Raw genomic sequence first — 27,032 nt, forward strand, 5'->3', positions numbered from 1 at the left:
CACCCCGCAGAAGCCATGGAGGCCATCAAGAAGAAGATGCAGATGCTGAAGCTGGATAAGGAGAACGCCATCGACCGTGCCGAACAGGCCGAGGCGGACAAGAAAACAGCTGAGGACAAGTGCAAGCAAGTAAGAGCCTTGTGCCACGCTGGGCTGCTTCCGGGCTGCCGAGCATCCTCTCTGTGCTGACTCCTTCTGCTGTCTCAGGCTGGGCCTGAGGGTGAGCATCCCAGGAACTCTGGGGCCTGGACACTGCCGGGAGGGTGGGGCTAATGCCCTGTATTAGAATAGGCAAGGGTACCAGCTGGGGAGATGGCTCAGTGGTAAAGGGGCCTGCATCCAAGACAGAAGACCTGCCTTCAGTCCCTGGGGTCCACATGGTGGGAGAAGGGAAACACCTCCAGCCAGCGGCCCGCTGACCTCCACGCTTGCACCACGACACTGGGATGTGTGGTTTTCTAACAAAGAAAAGCCGAGGGGAGCCCTGCTCTTCCTAGGAGGCTGTGGACAGCAGCCAGGTCGAGCTCTCACACAGCAGAAGTGGCAGTGGCACTTGCTAGGCTGTGGTCTCCAGAGCCCCTGGGTGCCAGAGCAGAGCGACACTCAACACTCGCTGTAGCATGCTCACCGGGAGTCTGAGAAAGTGAGAAGGAAGCAGACCTGGCAGTCAGGGTGTGAGTCACGGCGGCTGTGTGTGGAGGCTCCTCTCCCTGTGCCTACCTCCAGCGTGTGTGCTCACATCTGTGTGGTGTGTGAACATCATACAGGATCCGGGGTAAGGAAGATAAGACGTCTGTCTGTCTGTCTGTCTGTGTGCTTCCGTCACAGCCGCGGGATGATCATATCTTATTGGGGCTGTAGTGTCTGGACTTGCATCCATGAGGTGTTACCAGGATGGCCATTGTCCTGTGTGAGTGCCTGCGTGTCTAGGTTAAGTGTGTCGGTGTGTCCCCATTTGTAACAGCATCCTAAAAAGAGTGGCTGTGTGTGGAGGGAGGTGACCTGTAACCTGCTACAGAGTGGCCAGGAGGAGTCTGGGTTCCGGGAAGAGGAGCCTTGAGTACTCTGGGAGCGGATGCCCAGGAGGCCTTGGCGTGGGGATGCCCTGGAGAGCTGGCATGGGGGTGGGGGCAGTGGACACTGACCAGGCTCAGCACTCACTGCAGTGACTCTGGCAGAGCAAATTCACTTGTTTCAATGTTGTGTCCAGAGCCCCAGTGGGAGGGAGGAAGGCAACCCTGTTCCTCACTCTGGCACCATCCCACTCTGCCCTCAGTGCGTACCCCACCACAGCAGCATCTGCAGCCTCAGATAAGCCCAGGGGTCCCCCAGGATGGTGACACCAAACTCGCGTCCCTGCGCAGGCCCCGGATTAGTTGGTTTAGACAGAAGACTTCGTCACTGTGTGCCCAGGGACAAGCACCTCCAGTTCTCTGTGCCTTTGTGACCTCCCTGTAAGGTGGGGAAGTCACAGAGCCACCTCCCCAGCTCACACGGAGGCTCATGGGTGACTGTGCAGGTGAAACCCTTGGCCCAGTGCCTGGCTCGGAGTAAGCACTCAATAAATGTGGGGTTATATCCTGCCCCGCCTGACTTCCCCTTTGGGCCTCCCCACCCCCCACTGTCCCAGGACTGCCCGGAGAGCCTGTGTGGCACATCTGTGTAGGCTGACTCCACCCCTCCTCCTTCCCTGGAGCCCCTCCCTAGCAAACACAGTAGCCCTGTCCTAGTCTAGACTGCCTGGCCGTATCTGTGTGGTGTGTGAACACTGTGCTTCACCCAACCCTCAAAGCCCTCATCGTGAAGCGCTTGGATTGGGAAAGAGAAAAGTGAGTCTGTGGCTCCACTTCTCACTCACTGTGACGGGTTGGTCTAGAGAATCTCCCAAGGGAACCTAGTGCTCAAAAGAGAAGAGTGTCATAGTCCCCAGCCAGCTCTGTGACCAAAATAGTGACAATTTGTCCTGCTTCTCGCTGTATTTGTCTGTGTGTGTGTGTGTGGGGGGGTACATATGTCTGTCCCAGATGGCAGAGGGAGACGCCTATGTCCGATGTAGCACCTTCTGCCTTCTCCCCTTGAGGCAGGGTCTCTCACTGGCCCTGGAGCTAGCCTGGCAGCTGGTAAGAGCCAGTGTTCCTCCATATGAGGCAGGTGTGTGTGTGTGTATGTGTGTGTGTGTGTGTGTGTGTGTGTGTGTGTGTGTGTGTGTGTGTTATATGGATATGGGTGCTGGGGATTTGAACTCAGATCATCATGTGCTGTAAGTGTTCTTACCCACTGAGCCATCTCCCCAGCCCAGGTTTTTTTTTTCCTTCTATATTTTCCAAGTCTTTTTCTCAAGCAACCTGCTAGGAGTGACTTGGGTTCAAATCCAGGTCTCATTTGATTTGTCTGTTTTGTGTTTGGCGGAGGGGCACACGTGTGAAGCTCTGAGGACAACTTTTAGGACTTGGTTCTTTCCTTCCACCTGGTCCTGGGACTGAACTCAGGTTCTCAGGCTTGGCTTGGGCACCTTTATTCACTGCGTCATCTCCCTGGTATGGTTAGACACGTGATCCAACGAGGTAGCACAGACTGGCCTGAAACCCACAGTGATCCTCCTGCCAGGTGCCCACCACTGTACCTGGCTGCAGGCCACTGTCTCTGAGCCCTTAGTGAAATCTTGGGATGCTGGGTCAGAAGGTTGAGTCCTGCCTGATGATAGAGGCTGCGGGGTGGGTATGGATACCACCATGGACTCCCCTTCCCAAGAAGGCCTAACACTGTGGGAGGACAGAGGGAGCCAGTCAGAACCCATCTGAACCAACTCCTGCCCCTGTGCCCCCAGGGACCTCCAGCCAGATCCGGTTCCTGGCTGTGCCTGCCCAGTGTGGATGTAGGATGGAAAACTGGCCTGGCTGTTTCCTGCCCACTCCCAGCTCAGGGCAGCAACATCCGTTACCGCTGCCCTTTGACCCCACATCCTGCCTCCACCTCACTAAACTGTGTATCCTATGACCACTTTACTGGAAGGGAAACTGAGGCCCAAAGCACAGTGGCTGGCCAGGAAAGGCTGCACACCCACACACTTTGTGCATGAAGTTTGGACAAAAGGAAAACGACCCAGTTCCTGTGGGATCTGTTTACTTTTCATACCCACCTCCTGCCGCTGGAGGCTTTGGAGTATGTCACCGATCCAGCCAACGAACCCCTGGGGGCTGGGGAGATGCCAGAGTGGGTAGTGCTGGCCACACAGCATGAGGACCTGAGTTTGGATCCCAGATCCCATGTAAAAGTCCAGCACAGCAGGGCACACCTGTAACCCCAGCACTGGGGATCGGGGCTCCCTGCCCTGTGAGGCTAACCGAACTAGTGGACTCCAGTTCCATTGAGAGACCCCCACCTCAAAAAACATAGAGTGGAGAGTGACAGAAGCAGATGCATGATGTTAACCTGTCTTCCACATAGGCAAGCACACAAGCACACACATCCACACACATCCGTACGCACATATATACCATACACATACCAAAGATCACTTCCTGCTGTGTTCTGCTGCTGGGGCCCCATGGTGACTTCAGCTGCAAACCTGGCCCTCAGTGACATCCCCAGCCTCAGGATGCCAGAGGGAGGAGGCTGAGGACATTGGGGATAGGTGGGCTGACAGCGGAAGGTGTCCACAGCAGAGCCTTGAAGTCAAACCAGCACTGACGTCCAAGTTCTACTTGTGTGAGCCTGGAGTCCCTTCCCCTTTCGGGGACTCAGTTTGCTGTAACATGAGGCTTCAGGGAGCCTGTAAATCTGTCTACGTTTCCAACAGTCTACTGTCTCCCAAAACATCAGGAACTCAGTCGGGCACCCAGTCAGGTGAGGGGATGCATGCCTGTCACCCCAGCATCCTGGAGGTGAAGGCGGAAGGGTCAGGAATTCAAGCTCATCCCTGGCTGCTGGAGGATACCCTGGGCTACACGAGACCCTCCTTCAAAACACAAACGGGCTGGAGCGGCTGGTATGTGGTTAACAGCACTGGCCGCTCTTACAGAGGACCTGAATTCAGAAGCCAGCACCTGGGTCAGACAACTTACAACTGCAGGCACCTGCCCTCATGTGAACACACACACACACACACACACACACACACACACACACACACACACACACCTCTTTTTAAAGCATACAAAAACCCCTAAAACTCTCTCTTTAGCCTCTGAGTCCAGTGGGGTCAAATCTGTTTCACACTGAGAGTACCCATGCTTGGCATACAGTAGGTGCTCAATAAATCCTCCACTCCACAGGTCCAGAAGGAAGACAGGCGGGTGAGGGCCAGCCCTGCTCTGGGAGGTGTCTTTAAGGAAAATGACTCACTCTCTTAGTCAAAGACAGCTTCCTGCCCTAGAGTGTTCAGAGTCCACCAGACAAAGGTTTCCATTCTGCAGATGGGGAAACTAAGGTCAGAAAAGCCTGGGGCTGGGAGCCAGACTTCAGGCTTTCTGCGCAGAGGTCAAGTGCTAGGGACGATGGGATGGCCCAGTCAAATCCATCATAGTGGCAGACTGGGACTGTGTCAGGGTGGCCTTGGGATGTCACACAAGCCAGCTGGGCCTGCATTCTGCTGTGCCTCGTCTGGGACTCGTGGGTGACTTCAGCTGAGCCCCTGTGTCAGGCCTGCCTCCTGCCCCCCAGGGTGGGCTTTATTCCTACCCACCGAGGAGTGCCTCAGGACCTCCCAGGTGGCCCCTCTTCCAACTCACTGCCTCTGGGAGAGAAGAGAACAGAGCATGAACCCCAGTGTCAGGACACAGAGGCAGCAGATCTCTGAGAGCTCGGGGCCAGCCTGACCCACACAGTGAGACCCTGTCTCCAAAAATAAAAATTAAAGAGAGTGGACGGCAGCCAGGCACGGTGGTGCAGGCCTTTAGTCCCAGCACTCAGGAGGCAGCATCTTTGTGAATTCAAGGCCAGCCTGGTCTACGAAGTGAGTCCCAGTACAGACAGGGCTACAGAGTAAAATCCTGTCTTGAAAAACCAAAAAAAAAAAGAAAAAAAGGTAGACAGCATTTAATATTCTCTTGGCTGCTTGGCGGGCTCTCTCTCTGTCTCTGTCTCTCTCTCTGTCTCTGTCACACACACACACACACACACACACACACACACACACACACACACACACACGCTCTCATGTTCAGCTAGTTATCATCGTAGTTAACATTTACTGTCCACAGTGATCAGCCTTGGTGTGAGCATTCTGTCCCCAACAAGTTTACCTTGAGAACTGGGTTCCAGTCCTGCGCTGGGCAACCAAGGGAAAGGCACCACCCTCTGTGATTCCTGCTGAGGGAGTCAGGACAGTGAGTGCTGCCTGCTTGGGGCCACAGACAGCATTTGGGGTGACGCAGTAGGCTGCACCAGTCGATCCACTGGAGCAGACACAGGAGTGGCCCTGGCAGCTAGGAGGTGTCAAGGAGGCTGGGTGGGTGGCTTCCTGAGCCGACTCTGAAGAGCTGGGTGACTGTGAGAGAGAACGGGAAGTCGGAGACAGACCCTCAGGACTAACAGGAGTAGGATCTGGAGAAGGTTAAGGGACGTGTTAATTAAGACAGAGTGAGAGCAAATGTGCAAAAATTGGAGGAGAGAGAACTTGAGTTTTGATGGGAATCAGTCTCTGCGGGGTGAGTCTCTTCCAGCAGAGCCCTCAAAGCCAGGCACCGAAACAGGTTCAGGGTTCTCCCGAGCAATGGGGAGCCACAGAAGGTTCTCGGCCCGCCGGGAGACGGGCCTGCACATGACCAGAAACTTCGTCTCTCTGACTGTAAAATTCGGTGAGCGACCCAGAGGCTCCACTTTGTTTAAACGATCCCCTGAAAGCCGAATTCCGAAAATGGGAATGCAAAATCGAATTTGTAGTGAGGCTCTGACTTCCTCAAGAGAGTGGGGACGCTGGTGAGTCTAACTAAGAATTCAGTAGTGCACACTCTGCAATGTGTGTATGATTTATTTTTATTTTATGTGTATGGACGTTTTGCCTGCATGCAACGGTGTCATGGAGGCCAGAGGAGGGTGTTGGATCCCCTGGAACAGGAGCTGGGAATCAAACCTGTGCCCTCTGTAAGAGACCTATCTCTATATACCTTTTACTTTCTACATTAATGTGGGGGGCGCGTGTGTGAGGTCGGCTTGTGGCAGTGGGTTCTGTGGATGGACTCCTGGTGGTGTCAGGCTTGGCCGCCAGCTCCTTTCCCCGCTGAGCCACTTCACCAGCTCATAAAGGCTTTATGTTTCTTGGCAGGGCCTCAAACTCCGGATCCCCCTGCCTCAGCCTCCCAAACGCTGGGCGACAGGCGTGCACCACCACGTCCATACTTTACAGATAAGGAAACTGAGGCCCAGAGAGCTGGGACCCACACCCTTAGGCTGACTCGTTCTCCTCTGTGTCCCCAGGTAGAAGAGGAGCTGACGCACCTCCAGAAGAAACTGAAGGGCACCGAGGACGAGCTGGACAGGCACTCGGAGGACCTGAAGGACGCGCAGGAGAAGCTAGAGCTGGCGGAGAAGAAAGCCTCCGATGTAAGCGCGGCTGCGGGCGCCGGCTCGGGCAAGGCGGGGCGGGCCGCGCGGGAGGACGAGGAGCCCTCAGGGCAGCGGCGGCCAGCGGTGCCGACGTCAGCCCGGCCCCCCCCCCCCCGCCCGGTGCTGACGTCGCGGGCCGGCCGGGGTGACCTCATCGGCCCGAAGGCAGCGGCCGGGGGGCGGGGAGAGGCGGGGGCGGCCCCGGCGTGGCCAAGGCTCGCGGGCCCGGGCGCGGCCGCCCAGCTGTCGCCGGAGCCCAGCGGAGCGAGCGCGCCATGGCCGGCCTCAACTCGCTGGAGGCGGTGAAGCGCAAGATCCAGGCCCTGCAGCAGCAGGCGGACGACGCGGAGGACCGCGCGCAGGGCCTGCAGCGCGAGCTGGACGGCGAGCGCGAGCGGCGCGAGAAAGTGAGCGACCCGGGCCTCCGCCGTCCCGAGCCCCCCGCGACCCCCGCTTTCGTCCGGCGCTGCAGCCCCGCGCGCTCCCGGGCCCGCGCGCCCTCCTTTCTTCCCGGCTCCGTGCGCTTCCAGCTCTCTCTCCCTCCCTCCCTCCCTCCCTCCCTCTCTCCCTCTCTCTCTCCCTCTCTCTCCCTTTCCCTCTTTCAGTCCTCCGCCTGGGTCATCCGCACCCCCGGACCCCAGAGCGGGCGCCGTACGCCGACCGGGCGGGAAATGGGGGGGAGGGGGCGCGGAGCAGTCCCGCGTGGGGCTCTCCGGGGCGGCCGGGCGAACCCCGCGCTCCCATTGTCTGCGGCCGGACCGCGGTGGGGGCGGGGGCGGCGCGCGCTCTCGCTCCTTCGCGCCCGAACTTTCCCGGCGCGTCCCTGGGGTGCGGCCGCGACGTGTCGGCTGAGGGCGGGGTGGGAGGCAGGAGTATCAGGGCGCAGGCCTGCCGCACCCCCCCCCCCCCCCACACACACACACCTTGTCGCCCCGAGCCCTTGGGAATACCCGCTAGGGGCCTCTCCACCCGCCAAGGTCGGAGCGCCCACTCTATGCGCCTTCGCGGGGAGTCCGGGGACCCGGGTGCATGAATAGCTCCGAAAGAGGAAGCGGCCTCCGCACCTCCTCCTCTTCATCCCTGGGTCAAGCCCGGGGCCGGAGGCGGATCTGGGTTCTAACCCAGCTCTGACACCCACAAACTACTCGATTCGCGTTTCTCTCCCCAAAAGTCTTCTTAAAAGAGGAGGCCAGACCAGACTAGAGAGAGGCATTCCAGACGCTTCCGCGGCTCTGAGAGACCCCAGCCTGGGTACTAGAGCCGCGTTTGCTGGCTCAAGAGCCTCTCAGACAAGGGAGGGGTGTTGGGGGGACGTCCAGGGCCCCTGGAAGCCAGAGTGTAGGGACTCAGGGCGGGGACCCCAGAAACTGCCCGGCCAGGTGGAGTTGGCTGCGCAGGCACCGCCTGGACTCCTCCCAAGGCGGTCTGGGCGACAGCCTGGCCTGAGTGGAAACCTTGAATCCCTCCAGGGCCTCTTTGGCTGGAGGAAGCCTCAGAACCGGGTGGAAGCTCCACACAGTAGCTGTTCTGGCCTTTCACACTCCAGTCCCACCCTAGACAGCTCCAAAATGGCCCCGAGTCTCCAGCCAAGCCAGGAATTTGGCGGCCTGGGGGTGGGGTGCGGGGGATGCTTTTTTGCAAAACTTGGGGCTTCTTTAAAACTTCGTGTGACAAAGTGTGCTTCTCTTCCCTGTGGAAAGACGTCTCAAGTTGATTCCAGGCCAGAAGCACCCAGACCAGAAATGGGGGGCGGGGGCTGTGGCAGACTTCTGGGCCTGTGTCCCAACAGCTGGTTTCATTTAGATTTTTGTGTGATTAACCGACGTCTTCCTGTTCCTTGGCCACAAGTATCTAGAGAGCCTCTTTTACCTTATAAGGGAAACCCTTTGTAGCCCGTGGAAGGCTTTGATTGCAGGAAGAGGCGGAACTCAGGATGACTAGCCTGGGGGGCGGGGAGAGGGAGAGAAAGAGTGTGAGTGTGTGTGTGTGGCACGCGCGTGCCCGCATGCACTGCCGTTAATGCACGCTTATGAACGAAAGCTCTTTCGATTTTAAGCAGTTGAAAATGTGCCAAGATTCAGAATGTGCTTCATCAATCTAATTTCTTTTTCTTTTCTTTGAGACAACTGAATCAAGAAACTCAGTGTGACTGTGAAAGTTGATTACTCCCTGGGTGTGGCCTTGGAGTGTGGCCTTGCACCTCTGTAGCCTCCAGCTGCTCTAGAGGCTGAGGCCGTCCCTGAGTGGTGCAGAGCTTGCTTGGCCTGCACAAAGCCCAGGTCCATCTCCAGGACTGGGTGAACTGGATGAGACAGTCTCAGCACTTGAGAGGTTGAGGCAGGGAAATCAGAAGTTCAAGGCCACCCTATGTAGTTAAGGCCAGCCTGGACTACATGAGACCATGGCTGAAAAAACTATTGACTGCAGATGGGTCCAAGGTTCTTTTTGGAAAATGACAAAAGTTAACAAATTAGATAGTAGTCCTAGTTGCATACTTTTGCTAAATATACTAGAAACTGAACTGGGCGGGAACCAACCCTGCCCTAGCTGTTGGAATGCGAGAGGTATTGAGGTTCAAGACTTAAAAGGAGGCACCCGTGGGCACCGAGATGGTTCCTCTGGGTAAAGGTTCTTGCCACCAAGGCTGATGACCTGAGTTCAATCCCCAGGACCCACATAGTGGGAGGAGAAACCTGAGACACACAGGCACACGTTGATGTTGGGAGATGGGGGGTCACAGGTCACAAACTTTTTTTTGTCTGTGTGTTGACAGGCAGCCTGGCCTTGCTCTGTTACTTTCCCTGCTCTGGAAGCTGGGGCCGGGAGGACCCAGACTCTCCCTGATTTTTATAACTGCCCCCTTGTAGTAGTTATCCCTGAAAGGAAGCTGATAGCCTGACTTCCTGTGTCTCCTTCAGCTGAATCCCATGCACCCACGCATGCATTTTTAAAATGTGTGTGATGGAATTTAAGCTCAGGTCTTTATGCTGTGCAACGATAACTGTTACCTACTGCGCCAGCTCCCTCCCCAGCTCCCCGGCTCCTCCTCCTTCTGGTATTTTGGCAGAGGAACTTGCTGTATAGTAATCAGCTAGCCTGAAATGATTTATCCTGCAGCTTCATTCGCTTGGAGCTGGGATCTCAGGCATGTGTCCATGCCCTGCTAATTGAATCTTAAGTGACCAACTTTCTGTGCTCCTTCTTGAGGGTGGCCATCTCTAGGTGACTGGCCTGGCCTCCAAGCTTCTGAGGGACAGAGTGAGAAGGGACTTACCAGCCCCAAGTCACTGAACAAAACCAGTGCACTGATGGACTTTGTGTGAAGCCAGGGCCAGGAAGATGGCTCAGTTGTTAAAGGTGCTTGCCAACAGCTATACTACCTTGAGTTTGAATCCCAGGACATGGTGGAGTGGAAGAACCAACTCCCGAAAGTTGTCCTCTGACAGCCACACAGGTCCCCTCTTACACACACACACACACACACACTCCGAATGAGTGTAATTCAGAAAAATAATGACAAAGCGTAGCAGTAAGCGCTCCCACCCTGCCCCACAGTCTTTCCCCGTGTTTGGGGTGAGCCATGCCACAGCCTTTGGTCATAACCCTTAGTCCTGTGAAGTTCAGTCTGAGAGATCCAGGTACAGAGAGTGACACAAGCTGCCACTTGACCCCAGAGCTCCTGCTCTTCTGCATGCTGTGTGTGAAAGGGCCCCTGGAAAGCCTGCTAACGGTGCTGGAGTGCAGCTCCAGGGCAGTGTGCTTGTGAATGTGTGTGCACAAGGCCCCAGGTCCCTCTCCAACTACGACAAGAGCAACCACAAACAGCAAAAACACCAGAAAGCTAATAGCACTACTCAGAGAGTTGGGCATGTAGCACCAGGCCTAACTTTTCTTTCTTCCTTTTTTTGGAGACAGGGTCTCATTGTGTATCTCTGGCTGGTCTGGAACTCACAGAGATCTGCCTGCCTCTGCCTTCCAAGGGAGCCGCCCCGGCTTGTTTTTTGTTTTTTGTTTTTCCTGTTGCACTTAGATTCTTGTTCAGCACGTGATAGTTATGCAGGTGGGGTCTCTCCTCTGCTGACTTGGTTGGCCATCAGTCACAGAGTGAATTCTTCAAAGTTTTCAGGAGACTGAAATGTTACGTTCTCCAGAGAGGCTGGGTGCTGTGACTTGCCAATAGTGTCAGCACCTGGGAGACTGAAGCAGGAGGATTCTCTGAGTTGGAGACCAGCCTGGTCAATTCTCGAGGCCTTGTCTCACAGATCAATAATTTTTAAAAATCAAATTTAAAGTCAGATGAGAGTGAATTCTGTTGAGCCTGGGCCCCTGGGTGGGCTGTGGCAGGGCATCCGGGTCACTGAGGCAGGGTGGTGGGGGCTGCTGCTCGCCAGCATGCCACTTCTCATGGCTGCGCCTCTGACTTCCCAGGCTGAAGGAGATGTGGCTGCTCTCAACCGCCGCATCCAGCTGGTGGAGGAAGAGCTGGACCGCGCTCAGGAGCGACTGGCCACAGCCCTGCAGAGGCTGGAGGAGGCAGAGAAGGCGGCAGATGAGAGCGAGAGGTAGGATGCTCCGACCTGGGGAGACGGGATGGAGCCAGGTGTGCTGGCGCACCCCTGTGGGCCCAACACTGAGGAGGATCGGGAGTCCCAGGCCAGCCTGGGCTCCAGGAGGCCCTTCCTGACTTTTAAAAAGGTGTGTATGAGGGCTGATGACTCAGTATATAAGTGCTTAAATCCTCAACACCCATGTGAAAAGCCTGTTGTGTTTACACAGGAGGACACTGGTGCCCGTTGGCTGCCAGCCTACCTCCAGGTTCAGTGAGAGACCCTGTCTCAAGGGAAAAAGACAGAGTGATAAACAGGACACCTGACATCCACCTCTGGCCTCCATATTACACATAAATTTTGGATTTGAAATGGTGCTGGTGACCTCAGAGCTGAAGGGAAAGCCAGTGGGGTTTTACAGATGTGTGACAGCCCTGTAAACACCACACTGTGTGGTGATTTGGGGGGTTTATTTTGTTGGGATTTTTTTTTTTTTTTTTTTTTTTTTTTGGTTTTTCGAGACAGGGTTTCTCTGTGTAGCTTTGCGCCTTTCCTGGAACTCACTTGGTAGACCAGGCTGGCCTCGAACTCACAGAGATCCTCCTGGCTCTGCCTCCCGAGTGCTGGGATTAAAGGCGTACGCCACCACCGCCCGGCTTGTTGTTGTTGTTTTTAATTCCCTTTTCTGTTGTATTTTGTTTGAGGCAGGGTCTACCCATGTAGCTCAGGCTGGCCTCAACTCCTGGCAACCTTCCTGCCTCATCTACCTGAATGCTGGGGTGACAGACGGTCCCCCATGTGCCCAGCTTGGGTGTTGGTTGTTGTTTTGTTTTGATGATGGCTTAGGAGAACACATTCCAGCAGGCGGAGAAAAGCAGAAATGAGCAGGTGTGGGGCTGGGGCGTCAGTGTGCTGCTGCTTTCCGGGGAAGCCAGGGTGCCTTTGGTCCCCGTTCTAGAGAAAACAGTTTCTAGATGATGTGGAGAAAAGAGGAAGTAAAGGTGGATGGGCAGCGTAGCAGTGCACACTTTCATCCCAGGATCGGGGGTGCAGATCTCTGCCATATGCCTGAATGGCGGTTCCCATTGCTGTGACAAGCTTTAGGCTTCCGGATGACACAGCTGTATTTTGGGGACAGTGCATAACCAGCCATCACTGTGTGCACAGCTGATTGTGCTGCTCTGGTAGTGTCTGTGCCAAAAGGCTTCCACAGGGAGCTCTGTCCCACCATCCTCTGGAGTGAGTGACTGATGTATCTCAGCTTGGAGGTCAGACTGCATGGTTACAGGAGCCATGGACAGGGTGGCCTGCCCAGCACTGAAGGCTCCTCCCAAAGACCTGAGTGCAGATTGTGCTGCTGTGAACATGAAGCAGACACTAGACACCAGCTAGGATCTGGGGTGCTGCTCAGTGGTGAGCGCCTGCCTAACCTTGTGAGAGGCCCGGGCTCTATACTCCGCGCTAGTCCACTTGGGCTGTCGAGGTGGTCTAGTGGATAGAGGCACTTGCTGCCAAGTCTCATGACCTAAATTCACTCCTGGGTCTCACATGGTGGAAAGAGAGAACCAACCTCCCGCAAGTTGTCCAATGCACAGATGCACACCCTGAACACACACAGTGCTCATATTGGGCAGCTCACAACTGCCTATAACATGAACTCCAGGGAACATAGTACCTCTGATTTCTGTGTACGCGTACCTGCACACACACACACACACACACACACACACACACACACACACACACACACAGTTAAAAATAAAATGAATATTAAAAACCAAAAACAACACCAGTGAGATGGCTCAGTGGGTAAAAGCACTTGCTGCCAAGTGTGACAGCCTGAGCTCAGTTGGTGCCCGGGACCCACACTGGAAGGAGAACCAACCCCTGCAGGTGTTTTACAACTTTCACACTTGCTGGGGCGCATGCGCTCACACACAAATAAATGTAGAATTATAATAATAAATAAATCAGGTGTTTTGTCATACGCCACAGTTTTAATAATGTGTGTATGTGTGTCTGAAACAGGGTCCTGACTGTCCGGGGACTTCCTGTGTAGACCAGGCTGGTCTAGAACTCCACAGAGATCCACATTCCTCTGCCTCCCCAGTGCCGGAATCAAAAAGGGTGCCCGGTGCCCCACCACACCCAGCCCCCCCCCCCCCCATTGATTGTATTTCATTTGTGTGTGCCACAGCACGTATGTGGAGGTCAGAACATCTCGTAGGAGTGGGTGCTCCCCTTCGTCAGACTGGTGGTGACAAGCGCTGTTCCCACTGCGCTATCTCCACCTTGTTTTTTGAGACAGGGTCTCAGTGGACAGGAGCCCCAGGAATGCTGTCCCCACCTCCCCAGCAGAGGTTTTTATGTGGTGCTGGGGAGCAGGAGCAGGTCTCAGGCTTGTGGGACAGCATTTGACCCACAGCCATCGCGGATCCCCATGACCGCCTCTGTTCCACGCAGCTCGGCGAGAGCCAGCTCTGCTGAGGCAGCTGAGTTGTTCTGGCTGCCCTCGGACATCATTCTTTCTGACCTGGGTGTCCTTTATCTGAAATGCTTGGGACAGAAAGTACTTAGGAGTTTGGTTGTTTCTAGATTTGGGGATTTTTGCATGTGCGTAATGAGATATCTTAAAGGTGGGATCCAAGTCCAAACAGGAAGTCCATATGCATTCTCTATCCCTTCTACCCAGGGACAGGGGGTCATTTCCGGCGTATCTAGTGTGCCCTCCTTTTAATGGTGGCCTGTTGCATAAGGAATCTCCCGTTTGTGCTGTGGCTGTGCACAAAGGTTGCGGGTGGGCCTTAGTGGTAGGACTCATGCTTAGCATTCACACTGCACTGAGTTCTAGCCCCTGCATGTCCAAAAAAAAAAAAAAAGTTTATCTTGAAAGCCAGGTATGGTGGAGCACACCTTTGAAAACTAGTTTATTTTGAGCAGTTTGGCTGCCCGGGTTGTGCCTTCCTTCCCTGTGGTCTTTGCACAGCAGCTTCTTCGTTTTATTTCCATTCAGCCCTGGTTTTGGAAGCTTCCAGTAATTCCCTTTCCCCCAGCATAAACATCGCGCCCATCCTGGGCATGGACTTGTTCTTTCACTCCTGTGACTCCGGGGGGTGTTTGGTTTTGGCTGGTTAGTTGATTGGTTTGGAGGTTGTTTCTTTGTTTCTCTTTTTATAATTTTAACACAAAGTCTCCCTGTATAGCTCTGACTGGCCTGGAACTCAGAGATCCCCTTGCTTCCGCCTCTTGAGAGCTGGGACTAAAGGCATGCACCACCACACACAGTAAAACTCTGGCTTCATTGTTTGCCTTTTTTTTTTTTTAACTTTTGTTTTATTGAAACAAGATCCTGCTGTAGAGCCAGGCTTGCCTGCAACTCAAAGGCCTGTCTCAGTCTCCCAAGTGCTGAGATGACAGACACAGGCCACTCACCTGCCAGGCTCCTCCAGTTCTCGTCTTACGCTTAGCTAAGCCTCATGTAGATAAGGGCTCTAGAAAGCCTTCTGTGGCTCTCCCCTCGGTTCCCACTACACCTGCTCCTCCACATTCCCGCAGGTGTGGCTGCACACTCCATACTGACTGCTGATGCTCAGGCCTGTCTCATGGAGAGGAAACAAACATGGGTGCACCCTGAGGAGTGGGCCCAGTTCTGCTGCCTAGCAGCTCCATAACCTCGAGCCTTTCTCTGCCTCAGTTTCTTTTGTCTATGAAGTGGGGAGAGTAGACCCCCTCCCTGGTGTGATTTTGAAAGCTAGAGGTCCACCAGACATGGTGGTGATGCATGTCTGTCATTACAGTGCTCCCAAAGGCTGAGGCGGGTGTAGCCTGGGCTAGGTAGCAAAACCCTGTCTTCTAAGACCTGATGAAAGGGGTGTTGGGAGGTAGGATTGGAGCTCAGTTGATAAGAATTCTTACCTGGCATCCACAAAGCTGGGCTCAGTCCTCAACACCACATAAGCCAAGTGTGGTGATGCAAGCCCGTCACCTCAACACCAAGGAGGTCGAGGCAGGGGGATCAGGAATTCAAAGCTGTCCTTCACTGCACAGTGAGTTTGAGGTCAGCGTGGGGTATATGAGACCCTGTCCCAAAAAAGTAAAAGTGAGTCTGGGGAGATTGTCCGTGGTTGAGGGCTTGCTGCACAAGCCTGAGAACCTGACTTAGTGTACCCACCCCCACATAAAAGCTGATATGGGTGTGTGTGTCTAATCCCGGCACTGGAGAGGCAAGGACGGAAGGCCTTTGGCCATGGCCTGGGGTTCCATGGCAGCCAGTCTGTAGAGAGCAGCAAGCTCCAGGTTCAGTGAGAGACCTGTCTCAAAAAGATACCACAGGCTGGAGAGCTGGCTCTGCAGTTAAGAGCACCTGCTGCTCTTGCAGCGGACCTGGCTTCAGTGCCCAGCGCCAGAGGGCTTCTCGGTGAAATGAATATGGAAGTTGACAGCAGGTCTTCGTCCTTGCCTGGGTCCCGGGTGGAGGCATTTGAGGACCTGGCTCTCACACCCCGCCCCGTTTGCAGAGGCATGAAGGTGATAGAGAACCGAGCCATGAAAGACGAGGAGAAGATGGAGATCCAGGAGATGCAGCTCAAAGAGGCCAAGCACATCGCCGAGGAGGCCGACCGCAAGTACGAGGAGGTGAGTGGGGCCGGCGGGATGGCCGCAGGAAGTGGGAGGAAATGGTACTGCCGATAGGAGCGCAGGGGAAGCCCACACTCAGGACGATTGCCTCTGCGGGAACATCTGTGTTTCCAGGCACAGCCACTTGGCTGGGAAGCTATCTTGATGGGTGCCAAAAAAAGTCCTGTGGCCACTTGTTTAAGTTGCTGGAGACCAACTGATCAGCTCCCTCCTCTCGTCCTTTAAGCTGGATGTGAGACCGGTTGGCAGATACTGTGGTCATGCCTGCCAGTCAGGCTCTGCTGCCACTTTTTTATCTTCGTGGACATAGGCTTACACACTTGCCCAGGCTGCCCGGGCTAGCCATGAACTCTTGATTCTGTGTCCACTGCCTCAGCTTCCCAAGTGCTGGAATTATAGGTGTGAACCACTATGCCTGGCTATCTTGCCTTTTTTTTTTTCTGAGAAAGGTTCTTCTGCAATCCAGGCTGTTCTCCCCATACAGAGAAGAATGTAAGGATGGCCTCTGAAGTCCTAATCCTCCTGCCTCCAACTCCAAAGTGATTATAGGCATGAACCACACTCTACGTGGCTGAATTTTGGTTTTAGAGAAAGGGTCTAAGGAATCTCAGGCTGGCCTCCAACTCCCTTTATATAGCCAGGGGTGACCTTTAATTCCAGATTCTTTTGCCGCTGCCCCCAGATGTTGGGATTGCAAGCCGTCATGCCGGGTTTTGTGTTTTTGAAACTGGACCTCCCTAACAGGAACGGCAGTGTCACCACCACACTGGGCTCTGGTCCTTCTCCCTCCAGTCAGTGACTCAGCTCTACCTTCCCCTTGTCTGCCTCACTTCGGAGACCTGAGATGTTTCCATCCCTTGCAGGCTCCAGAGCTCTTAGATTTCAAGGGACCAACATCTGCAAGGACCTGATAGTGGGGATGGGTCTCAGCTAGCCCTTCTGTCTTTGTAGGTGGCGCGTAAGTTGGTCATCCTGGAGGGTGAGCTGGAGAGAGCAGAGGAGCGTGCGGAGGTGTCCGAACTGTAAGTGGCAGAACGGGGCTGAGCTGCTCATCCGGCTCCAGGTGGAGGAGGGAGGAGGGAGAGTGGGCTGTGCTGGGAATTGCCTGCAGCTGGGGCCTCTGCTCAAGGACTTGGGCATCCAGGGTTCAGGGCTCATCCCTCCTTTTTTGCTTATCAGCTGAGAGAACATGGTTACTGATGGTTCTTACTACCAAGGAAAGCTTTGCTGGGCCCTTTTCCCATCAAGAAACTGGGAAATTGGGTTGAGACCCCAGGACAGCATAGAGGGCCCAGATTTCCCCCTCCCAGCCGAGGCTACTGTGCTTTGCTTTGATTTCTGGGGTTTTTTGTTCGTTTGTTTTGGTTTTTGTTTGTTTGATTCAGGGTCTCTTGTTGCCTGGAATGCCTGATCCTCCTGCCTCTGACTCTAGACTGCTGGGATGACAGGCATGCAACCACACTGAGCTTTTAAATTTTTGTTCCTCACAATTTTATTTATGTATGTATACACACACATTTTACTTTGTTTATATCACACCCCCTACACCCTCTTCTATCCCTCTCCCACTGACCCTTTTCTCAGTGTGCCCCCTCCTAACTTCCATTTCTTCTTGTGTGTGACCTGCTATAGTTATTAGACATATATATATGGATGAGCATGGAAATGTAGCTCCTCCTCCCCCAGAGGCCATTGACTGCTGATAGCACTTGGGAGGGTGGGCCTCCTGAGCCCACACCTCTTCCATGACGGAATGTTGTCAGGCCCTCCTGTGCAGGTCTTGTGTGGGTGGCCACTGCCACTGTGAGTTTGCAGTGACCCTGTACAGAAGACAGCGTTTCCTAGCTCTCCTGCCCATCCTCTGGCTCTTACATCCCCTCCCCTCTTTCTCAGCGTTCCTTATTGGCTGTTTTTATTTTATTTATTTATTTATTTTTAATTGTTTTTGTTTGTTTGTTTGTTTTTGTTTTTTCAAGACAGGATTTCTCTGTATAGCTTTGCGCCTTTCCTGGATCTCGTTCTGTAGACCAGGCTGGCCTCAAACTCACAAAGATCCGCCTGCCTCTGCCTGCCGAGTGCTGGGATTAAAGGCCTGCACCACCATCGCCCGGCTAGCTGTTTTTATTTTTGAGACAAGGTTTCACTTTATAGCCAGGCTGGCCTGGAACTTGGACTTTCCTTCCTTAACTTCACACACCCAGCCAGGCCATGTGATCTTCAGAATGCTGTCTGTAGATGGCAGGTGCCCCACGTTTCAGGGCTTTGCTTCTGATACTGGTATTGGTGCCTGACTCATTCCAATTGGAGTAGCTCAGCTAGAATCCCACAGGTCCCAACAAACAAAACACCTCTCCCCTTGGCCTTGGACCAGGGATCCAGCTCCACAGAGAGCCCTGTAGGACTGGGAGCACCCTGGTTTCACAGGTGCATTCTAGGCTTGCTTCCTGGAGTGTCCGGTATGAACTCTGAATGCTATCTCCCACCTCCCGCCCTCATCTCCTTTGCACTCCTTCCTGAGAAAGCCCAGCCAGTCACAGATTTCACAAGTCCCTATTGCCTCATCCCTGGCAGATGCCCAGTTTGCTTTACAAACCCTCCAAGTGCCCTCCTGCCCTGCCTCTGCCTGTACCTGGCAGGAGAGGGTTTGCTAAGCTCCCAGCATTCCCTGGGGAACGGAGGCTTCTTGGAAGGGAATTGCCTGCTGTAATGTAAGAGAAAACACACATCTTTTGTCTTGGTGCAGAAAGTGTGGCGACCTGGAAGAGGAGCTCAAGAATGTCACTAACAACCTCAAGTCACTGGAGGCTGCTTCTGAAAAGGTCAGGTGGAGGGGAGCTTGCTGCGTTTTGTCCTGTTCTTCAGTCTAGGTGGCCAGGCATATGCCAGGGTGTCAGCAGGCAGACTTTTGTTAGTGGGAGCCTTGCCAAGGCAGGGTTTCTCACCTGAAGCTCATCTCTTTGGCTAGTCTAGCTAGCCAGCTTGCTCCAGGGATCCCATCTCCGCCGATGGGCTGCCACAACCACACAGCCTTTATGTGGATGCTGGGGTCCTCACTGCCAGGCAGTGCTCCCCTGCTGAGTCACCACCCAGCTCTTTCTTCCTTTTTGAGAGTATTTATTTATTTAATGTGCATAAGTGTTTTTGCCTGCCATGTGTGCCTGCACTCCAGGGAGTCAGGTTCCCTGGCACCGAAGTTACAAGTGATCGTGAGCCTCTGTAAAAGCTTCAAGAGCTCTTAACCTCTGAGCCATCTCTCCAGGCTCCTTCCCCCCTTTATAAGAACTGCCTTTTCGTTTCTCCCACAGTATTCTGAAAAGGAGGATAAATATGAAGAAGAAATTAAGCTTCTGTCTGACAAGCTGAAGGAGGTGAGTGTGGCTACACCCAGCCATGTCCTGCTTTTTGAGGGGCTGATCTGAAACAGGGTAGTGACTCTCTTCTCCCCTAGGCTGAGACCCGAGCTGAGTTTGCAGAGAGGACAGTTTCCAAACTGGAGAAGACAATCGATGACCTGGAAGGTAGGAATCTCCACCTCCCTAAGTGACACATGAAAAGTTGGGTGAGGGGGTCTGTGGAGGGACAGAGCTGACCTTTGTTTCCACAGTGAGGTCTTCAGAATTCTCATAAGATGCCTTGCATTTTTTAAATGCCTCTGGTTCTTGCTGGCCTCTCTCCCAGAGGCCAGGCTTATTTATCTTAGTGTGAAGAAAAGGAAAAAGGGGCCTACAGGGCCTCAGTTCCCTGGGGCCACACACAACTCAGCATTTCTTGAAGTGACTTTATTATTCTTCAAGATAGAGCACGGAAATTCCAGTTGGGATCCTGCAGGCTGTCTCATCCAGGAAGGGGAATGAAACCCATTCTTCATATCCCTTATCCATATAAGGGAAAATGCTCCGTTCCCTAGGGTGACCTATGCAGGACAACGTCATTCGATCATCAGGAGTCATCTTGGCCCAGTGGTGATGGCAGTGGGAGTTAGTTATCTTAAAACAGGGTCTTACAGTGTAGACCAGGCTGGCCTTGCCTCTGCCTCCCAAGTGCTGGGATTAAAGGCGTGTGCTCCCAGGCCTAGCTCACCATTATTTTAAGAGTTCATCTAGGCTACTCCAGTCCAGAACCTGAGACTTCTCCGTAGTCACTCCATAGCTGTTTGTTTGACATGGGGCTCAACTTTGTCTTAGTCACACTCTGTTTTCTCACTTTCTCCTGTTTGTCTACACTGTTCATCTCAACCCTCTGTCTTCTCTCTTCGACTCCCTCCCTGGGGACACCACCATGTAGACAGCTCAAGGAAATAGCTATCATGAAGAATCTGAACGAGCCCTCAATGACCAAACCTCTCTCTGAGGGCACCTTGGATCTTAGCCATCTCCCGGTGGCCTCCTGCCTCTGGTGCCTCGGCAATCCAGGGACCCACCTCCTGGCCTTTTTCCATGTGTCAGACTCTGACTGGAATGACAACAGGCCATCTCCATCTTGTCCTTGCCACCTCATCTTTGAGCTGGAATTGGTGCCTTTGACAATGGCTAGGATGAGAGGTAGAGGCTCTCTTTACCCAAAGAAAAATGATGCCCACGTGGTCCTTTTCTGAAAATAATTCCAAAAACCAATCTGGCGGGAGTCCTGAAACACAGCAGTAGCTAATCGGAGTGGGAACCTAGTCATTGTTTCTTAATAGAGTGTCTGATGAGTCAGCAAATAAAAGGAGGCTACCCTTGATTGGGGTTTGGGCTATGAATTCAAGTGGTTGCAATTCAACTCTTGTTCTGTCTGTTACACTGAGGCTGAAGACCCGAGTCCCCACATCTCCACTGTCTAGGGAACAGTCAACCAATGCCCTGTCCCTGGGGAGAGGGAGCCACACAAGGGATATAACACCCATTAGCAGTAGAAGGAAGGTGAACCTGATGTATTGACAAAGAAACAAAGGTACTGGGCATTTGGAGGCTGACATGAGGATTTGAATTTGAAGTCTGAGTAACATAGCCAGATCCTGTCTCACACATACCCTCCCGAAGAGAGGTTGGGGGAGGAAGATGACTCCGTAAGAGTGCTTGCTGAGCAAGCAGAAAGATCCAAGTTCAAATCCCCAGCTCCCACATAAAAACTGGACATAGTCCCACGATAATATAACTCCAGCACTCAGGGGTGGAAAGTGGTGGAGACAGGATCACCGGGGCTCCCTGGCTGCCTGCCTAGCTCCAGGTTTGGTATGAAACCCTGTCTGGGTTGAGTGATAGAGCCTCTGTACTCTGCACGTGCACAAGGGGTGCGCACATATGTGTACATACACAGAAGTGTGGGCGGGGGGAGACAAGCAATAAAGCGGGGTTTTCCCGAGTTCCAACATTATCTAAGGTGAGAACATTTCCATAGTACTTGGGATAACCAGGGGAAGTGCAGGCACTGAAAGTTCATGCTTAACATGACTGAAGATTGCGACAGAGATGCACCCAGATCTCATCACCACCAATACCTCCTATCACCCCTAAAACATGTACGTTTGTTTGGTCAGTTACAGTGCTTGCTTTTCAAGCATGAGGACCTGAATTCAGTCCCGGTAACTAAAGTAAAAAGGCTAGGATGTGACTTGGGCTTGTAGAGTCAGCAATGGGGAGAGGGGAAATAAGATCCCTGGGGCTTGCTGGCCATCTCGTCTAGCCTACTGAGTGAGTTTCTGGCAGTGACAGACCATGTCTCAAAAAAGCAAGGTAAGGAGGCTGGAGACATGGTTAAGACCACTTGCTCTTTCGAAGGACCCAAGTACATTTCCCAGCATCCAGATCAAGTAGTTCACAGCTACATGTAACCCAGCTCCAGGGGACATAGCACCCTCTTCTGACCTCTGCAGGCACCTACACACAGATACACACACACACACAAAAGATAGGTGACTTCTGAGGAAGAGCAGCCAAGGTTGACCTCTGACCGACCTTGGAAAGATTCATTTTGCCAACTCTAACCTCTCCACCACCAGCCTCCCGGTTCCTGTGTGCCATTTACATTAACCCATTTTGTAAGCAGGGTGTTGGTGGTACATACCTTTAATCCCAGCACTCAGGAGGGAGAAACAGGCAGATAGATCTCTGAGTTTGAGACCAGCCTGGTCTACAGAACAACTTCTAGGACAGCCAGGGCTACACAGAAACCCTGTTTGGGGGGTGGGGTGGGCATTTTTTAAACCGTGCCCTATATACCTTGTCTTGCATAGGCCCTGGGATAGATTACAGACCGTGCTTTTGTTGTTTGCTCTGTATTTCCCTGACACTTTTCCAGACATGAATAGCCTCCACCCTTTGAAATAACCATCCCTTCCTGTCTGTCTAATCATTCTAGAGCCCTACAAGAGCTTCTACAGACTGGTGCCATAGAGCTCAGCTCCTTCCTGTTGTCTGTCTGAACGGTGTTGCGGGTCTCAAGGATAGGGAGCACTTTGGGAGTGGGGTACGGGGGCCTCTTTCATCTCAGACCTAATTAACAACACATGCTGGAATGGGGGACCAGGATTGACAGTAGAAGACCTGGGTTATATCCCACCTTCATTACTGAGCTGTGCAATGTTGAACAGAGGTGCAGTCTGGATTACCAGGAGTTGTCTAAGAACACAGAGCAGCTGGCTCCCAAGAGCATCCAGTTAACAAGTCTTCACCCAGTCTGGGTGGGCCAGTCACAGTAGTTTGTCACATAAAAGCTTCTGTGGCTATAGAGAGGCTGCAGTCTGAGGTGTTTTTCTTTCTGAAAATTTCCAGGTTGATCCTATCACAGTTTAGGAAGTCTTTTACTTTCTTCCAGTATTTTAATGACTCCTGGCCTGATCCTTATCGGCCATCATTCACACAAACCAGTTTTCTCTCGTGCTTGGTCATGCAGCGCTTTTACAAATTATTGTATTTATTTATTTGTTTGTTTGTTTGGGGTTGAAGGGAGCGAGCACACAGAAGGGATCAAGTCTCTCCTGCCATGTGGGTCCTGGGGATGGAACATAGGTCTTGAGGGTTGGCAGCAGGAACCTTGGCCATCTCACAAGCCACCCCTGTCTTTTTTAAAATTTATTTAGCCAGCTCAGATATTGAGTAGTTTGCCTGCGGTCTGACTTAGGTTTCGGTCCTGTGTCATTTACCTGGCATCTGACTCCAGTGCCAGAGGCATACAGACAGTGAACATTGTATGCCTGGGATTACAACAGTCATCTCCAGACACTCCAAAGAAAAATGGGTTATAGGATTTTCTATTTTCCTAACAAGTCACCTGTATCTAGGACCAAAATCTTTTATGTGTATAGCACCTCCTGAGTTCTGAAGCATGTCCCAGTTAGTTCTCCTAAGGCCTATATTACACGCACTGGTGTTATTCTCTACATTTTTTTTTTTTTTTTTTTTTTTTTTTTTTTGGTTTTTCGAGACAGGGTTTCTCTGTGTAGCTTTGCGCCTTTCCTGGAACTCACTTGGTAGCCCAGGCTGGCCTCGAACTCACAGAGATCCGCCTGGCTCTGCCTCCCGAGTGCTGGGATTAAAGGCGTGCGCCACCACCGCCCGGCCGTATTCTCTACATTTCACAGATGGCCTGGAAAGGTTAAATGACTTACTCTGATGGTACAACTCAGGGCTTCAGTCCAAGTGCTCTGGCTCAAGGATTGCTGGGTTTAGCAAAGGAAAATACAGGGCAGTTGATCAACTGAGTTTTCATCTCATGAAACATTTGGGATGTTAAATTTTTATTTGTAGTTTATATGTTTGTGGGGGAGGTGCTCATGTGCCACAGTACATGTGTGGAAGTCAGAAAACAGGTTGTAGGAGTCGCTTCTCTTCCTTCCATTATGTGAGTCCCAGAGATAAAACTGATTATGGAAGGGGAGGTGCACACCTTTAAACCCAGCAAGTGGATCTCTGTGAGTTCAAGGCCAGCCTGGTCTACAGAGTGAGTTCCAGGACAGCTAGGGCTACATAGAAAAACCCTGTCTCAGGAGAAACCCTATCTCAAATAAGTAAATAAGTAAAACCTTGATGATCGGGCCTGGCAACAAGTGCCTTTTCTTTTCTTGATGGGGAATCCTACCAACCCAGGAGTTTTCTTTGGGTTGGGGGTGGTGGTGAGACGAGGTCACATGTGCTGGAGTGTCAGGTATACATCACAAAGCCAGGCTGTTTCTAGACGTATTTGTTGTTTGTTTTTGTTTTTGAGACAGGATCTAACTACACAGTTCTGGCTAGCCTGGAACTTACTGTGTAGATCAGGCTAGTCTCAAACTAAGATCTACCTGCCTCCTGAGTGCTAGGATTCAAATAATGCATTATCACGCCCAGCCTAATATTCCGTATTTTATCTTGTTTAGTCCTTGATCCCTATTACTCCATGGTATTCTGTGTGATTAGAGCACAAAGTACTTTCTTAGCTGTGACTTTCACTGACAATTCGAGGTGACCCCCTTTTCCTTCCTTTAACAAAGATGCTTATTAATTCATTTTTCCTTCCTGTCTTAATCCTCAACAGAAAAACTTGCCCAGGCCAAAGAAGAGAATGTGGGCTTACATCAGACACTGGATCAGACACTAAACGAACTTAACTGTATATAACCCAAACCAGAAGAGTCCTGTTCCAACACCAACTCGACTCCAGAGAGTGTGCCATGTCTTCCTCTCTTATAAGAAGTTCCTCTTGTTACTGTGTCTCCACCTTGCTGGAAATGCCAAGCAGATATTGAATTCATGACCAAATATTTTGTATCAGACAAGCTTTGAGCACCACTTACGTTTCTTTCCTTTTCCTTTCAAATGGCACCAGCTTCTTCAGCTAGTCTTGTTCTTAAATTGCATTTATTCCTAAAATAGGCAGGGAATTTCACACTGAGTGTAGTTGCTTAAGGCTGAGGGCATTTGGTTCCTGGGAATTAGTCAGCCCCACACTTTCAAGCACAGGCTCAAGTATCTGATAGTATCTGGTCACTGTTGGGGAAGTTATGGGAGGCTGGGGGTTGTCACAAGAAAAAGTGTAGGAATTTTCCACCTAGAGCAAAAATTAAAAACGGGCTGCTATGGGAAGTCAAGCCTGATCATGCCGAGCCGGCTCCACACTCCACTGTGCAGAACAAACTTCCTTTAAGCATTCCAAGTGAGGATGGTGGGGTGATTGCCCGTGTATTTTCAGACAGATCCTTGATGCTGTTCCGTGCACATTTTCCTTTCACTCCAAAATTGTTCTCTGAGGAGCAAGTGTCTTATTCCAGGACTGGTCTGCTGTGGTCTAAAGCCAGGCACAGTGGTGCACACCTTTAATCCCAGCACTCGGGAGACAGAGGCAGGTGGATCTCTGTGAGTTTGGGGCCAGCCTGGTCTACAGAGTGAGTTTTAAGCCAGCCAGGGCTACATGGTGAGATCCTGTCTCAGATAACAAACAAAAAGACTGTTAGCCATCAATACATTGAGGAGACTGTTCTAATAACAAATGCTGGGCAACAAAAGGTCTCTCCAGCAGCAAGGTGATAGAAAAAGAAAGTGGTTAAACTTCATCTCCATTGTTCAGGGAACAACAAATGGAAGCTTGTCTTTGCCAAGACTTGAATTCCTTCGGGAATGACACTAGTAAAAGACCAAGAAACTCCTGATTGAACTGGATGTGGAGTATTCTGTAGGCTGCACTTTTTTTTTTTTTTGCTCTGTTGTAGTTTTGCTTTCTCAGTTAACATCTCAGACTGAAACATTCCACATTCCCTGGGAGCATGGGGACAACTCGAGTTTACAATTCCGACTGAAAATCACCCTGCTTCTAGCTTATCTGAACCCCTGCCCCTCACTCCTATTTATTAAGCATCACACTACCAGGGAGGTGAACTTTTAGCAAACTGCAGTTGAATAAAACCTACTCTGTTCTTTAGATTCTTGCAATTGTATCATATGTGATAATATCACTTTTTCTACATTTTGGTCAAATAAATTTTTACATAAACAATGTGTATGGGTTTTTTTTTTTCAGTTCCTTGACCATTTTGTGGTTATATATAGAATACATTTGGTTATTACACACACACCCCTTATTTTCTTCCTGCTCCTTTACACCCCATCTCCATCCCTACCGGTCTCATTTTGGTTTTGCTTTGCAATATATTTAGTTAAACCAAGGCTATCTGTGATTGTAGGTTTGTAACTTTCTGCTGGAACCTGGTGGGATCATCAATGGGTATACAACTATTCCCCCCTTTTCTGAGTCTATCAAACTAGTTCCACACTGAGGGATGGGGCTCCCAGGCCCCTCCTCCATCAACACCTGGCTGTTGACTGTCCCATTTTTGTGCAGACCTAGTATGGACTTGGTAGTAATTCAGAGTTATGATTCTGAGGGCTATATCTTGCCCAGATGATGTCATTTCCCAGCCCTTTTCCATTCCAGCTCTTACATTGTTTCCACCCTCTTCTGCAGCGTTTCCTGAGCCTTTGAAGGAATGGTATAAATATCTTTAGGGTTGAGATGTGTAGATTTCTTTTTAATGTTTGTTGTTTGTGCACTTGTGCATTTAAGTGCACACAATGGTGAGTATATGGAGGTTAGGGGACAACCTGGAGGAGCTGATTCTCTACTTTCGCCATCTGGGTTCTGGAATCTTCAGGCTTGGCAGCAATTGCCTTTTCCCACAGATCCCAGCTGTGTTTTAGAATGTGCAGGCACACAGACCATTCTGCTTCGACAAATGTTAGCAGAATGTAAAGTGAAGGAGACTGTGCCCCGAGCTCAGCAAGTAGCTGCTTTGCCTTACACCGTGACTTCACGGTACAAAGAAGATAATCTCCATACTTCAGGTGAAAGCACATGGCTTCTGTCACTCAGGATGTCCTGTCCTTTGTGATTCCTAATCCTGCCTAAACTGGGTTGAGCAGAGTGGGAAGGATGTTAATAGATGGTGAAAGAAAGGTTTCTACTGTCCTATTTAGGAAAACGTAAGGCCTGTTGGGACCAGGCTTCCTGTGGTACACTAAAGCCAAGCAGAAAATAGAAGAGTGAAAGGTAGACTGGATCCACGTTGATAAAAACTGGAATTTGGTTAGTCAGAAATAGAAATAAACAGCAGTATTAGGGAACCTGCTTAGCATTTAATTTCAGAAATACTGTGGCTGGTTTTACAGGAGGAAAGCAGGGTGGGAAAATGTCATTGACCCAGGATAGAGGCTGGCAGGATGGCTCAGGGTAAAAGTGTTTTCTGTGCAAGACTGACCACCTGAACTGGATTCCTGGATGCCACCGTGGAGGGTGAGAACCAACTCCCAAAAGATGTCCTTTCAGGGCTGGAGAAATGACTCAGCTCTTGAA

General features: G+C 51.8%; 1 protein-coding gene across 4 annotated transcripts; it reads left to right on the forward strand.

The window, feature by feature from the left end:
* Nucleotides 1-25,681, forward strand: Tpm4 (tropomyosin 4). 4 transcript variants are annotated; one of them, XM_052752459.1, is made up of 9 exons: nucleotides 1-129; nucleotides 6,418-6,543; nucleotides 10,975-11,108; nucleotides 15,611-15,728; nucleotides 16,683-16,753; nucleotides 18,475-18,550; nucleotides 19,037-19,099; nucleotides 19,180-19,249; nucleotides 24,225-25,681. In XM_052752459.1, exons 1-9 carry the CDS (start codon nucleotides 16-18, stop codon nucleotides 24,305-24,307), a joined length of 855 nt encoding a protein of 284 aa, XP_052608419.1. In that variant the 5' UTR covers nucleotides 1-15; the 3' UTR covers nucleotides 24,308-25,681. The 4 variants fall into 4 exon arrangements, with proteins under 4 accessions (XP_052608419.1, XP_052608420.1, XP_052608418.1 ...); XM_052752460.1 differs by lacking the exon at nucleotides 1-129 and adding an exon at nucleotides 5,992-6,084; XM_052752458.1 differs by lacking the exon at nucleotides 1-129 and having other exon boundaries at nucleotides 6,160-6,543.
* Nucleotides 25,682-27,032: the final 1,351 nt, after the last annotated feature.

This window comes from Peromyscus californicus, unplaced genomic scaffold (genome assembly GCF_007827085.1).
Source record: "Peromyscus californicus insignis strain IS unplaced genomic scaffold, ASM782708v3 Scaffold_23__1_contigs__length_62951481, whole genome shotgun sequence".
Lineage (NCBI taxonomy): Eukaryota > Metazoa > Chordata > Mammalia > Rodentia > Cricetidae > Peromyscus > Peromyscus californicus.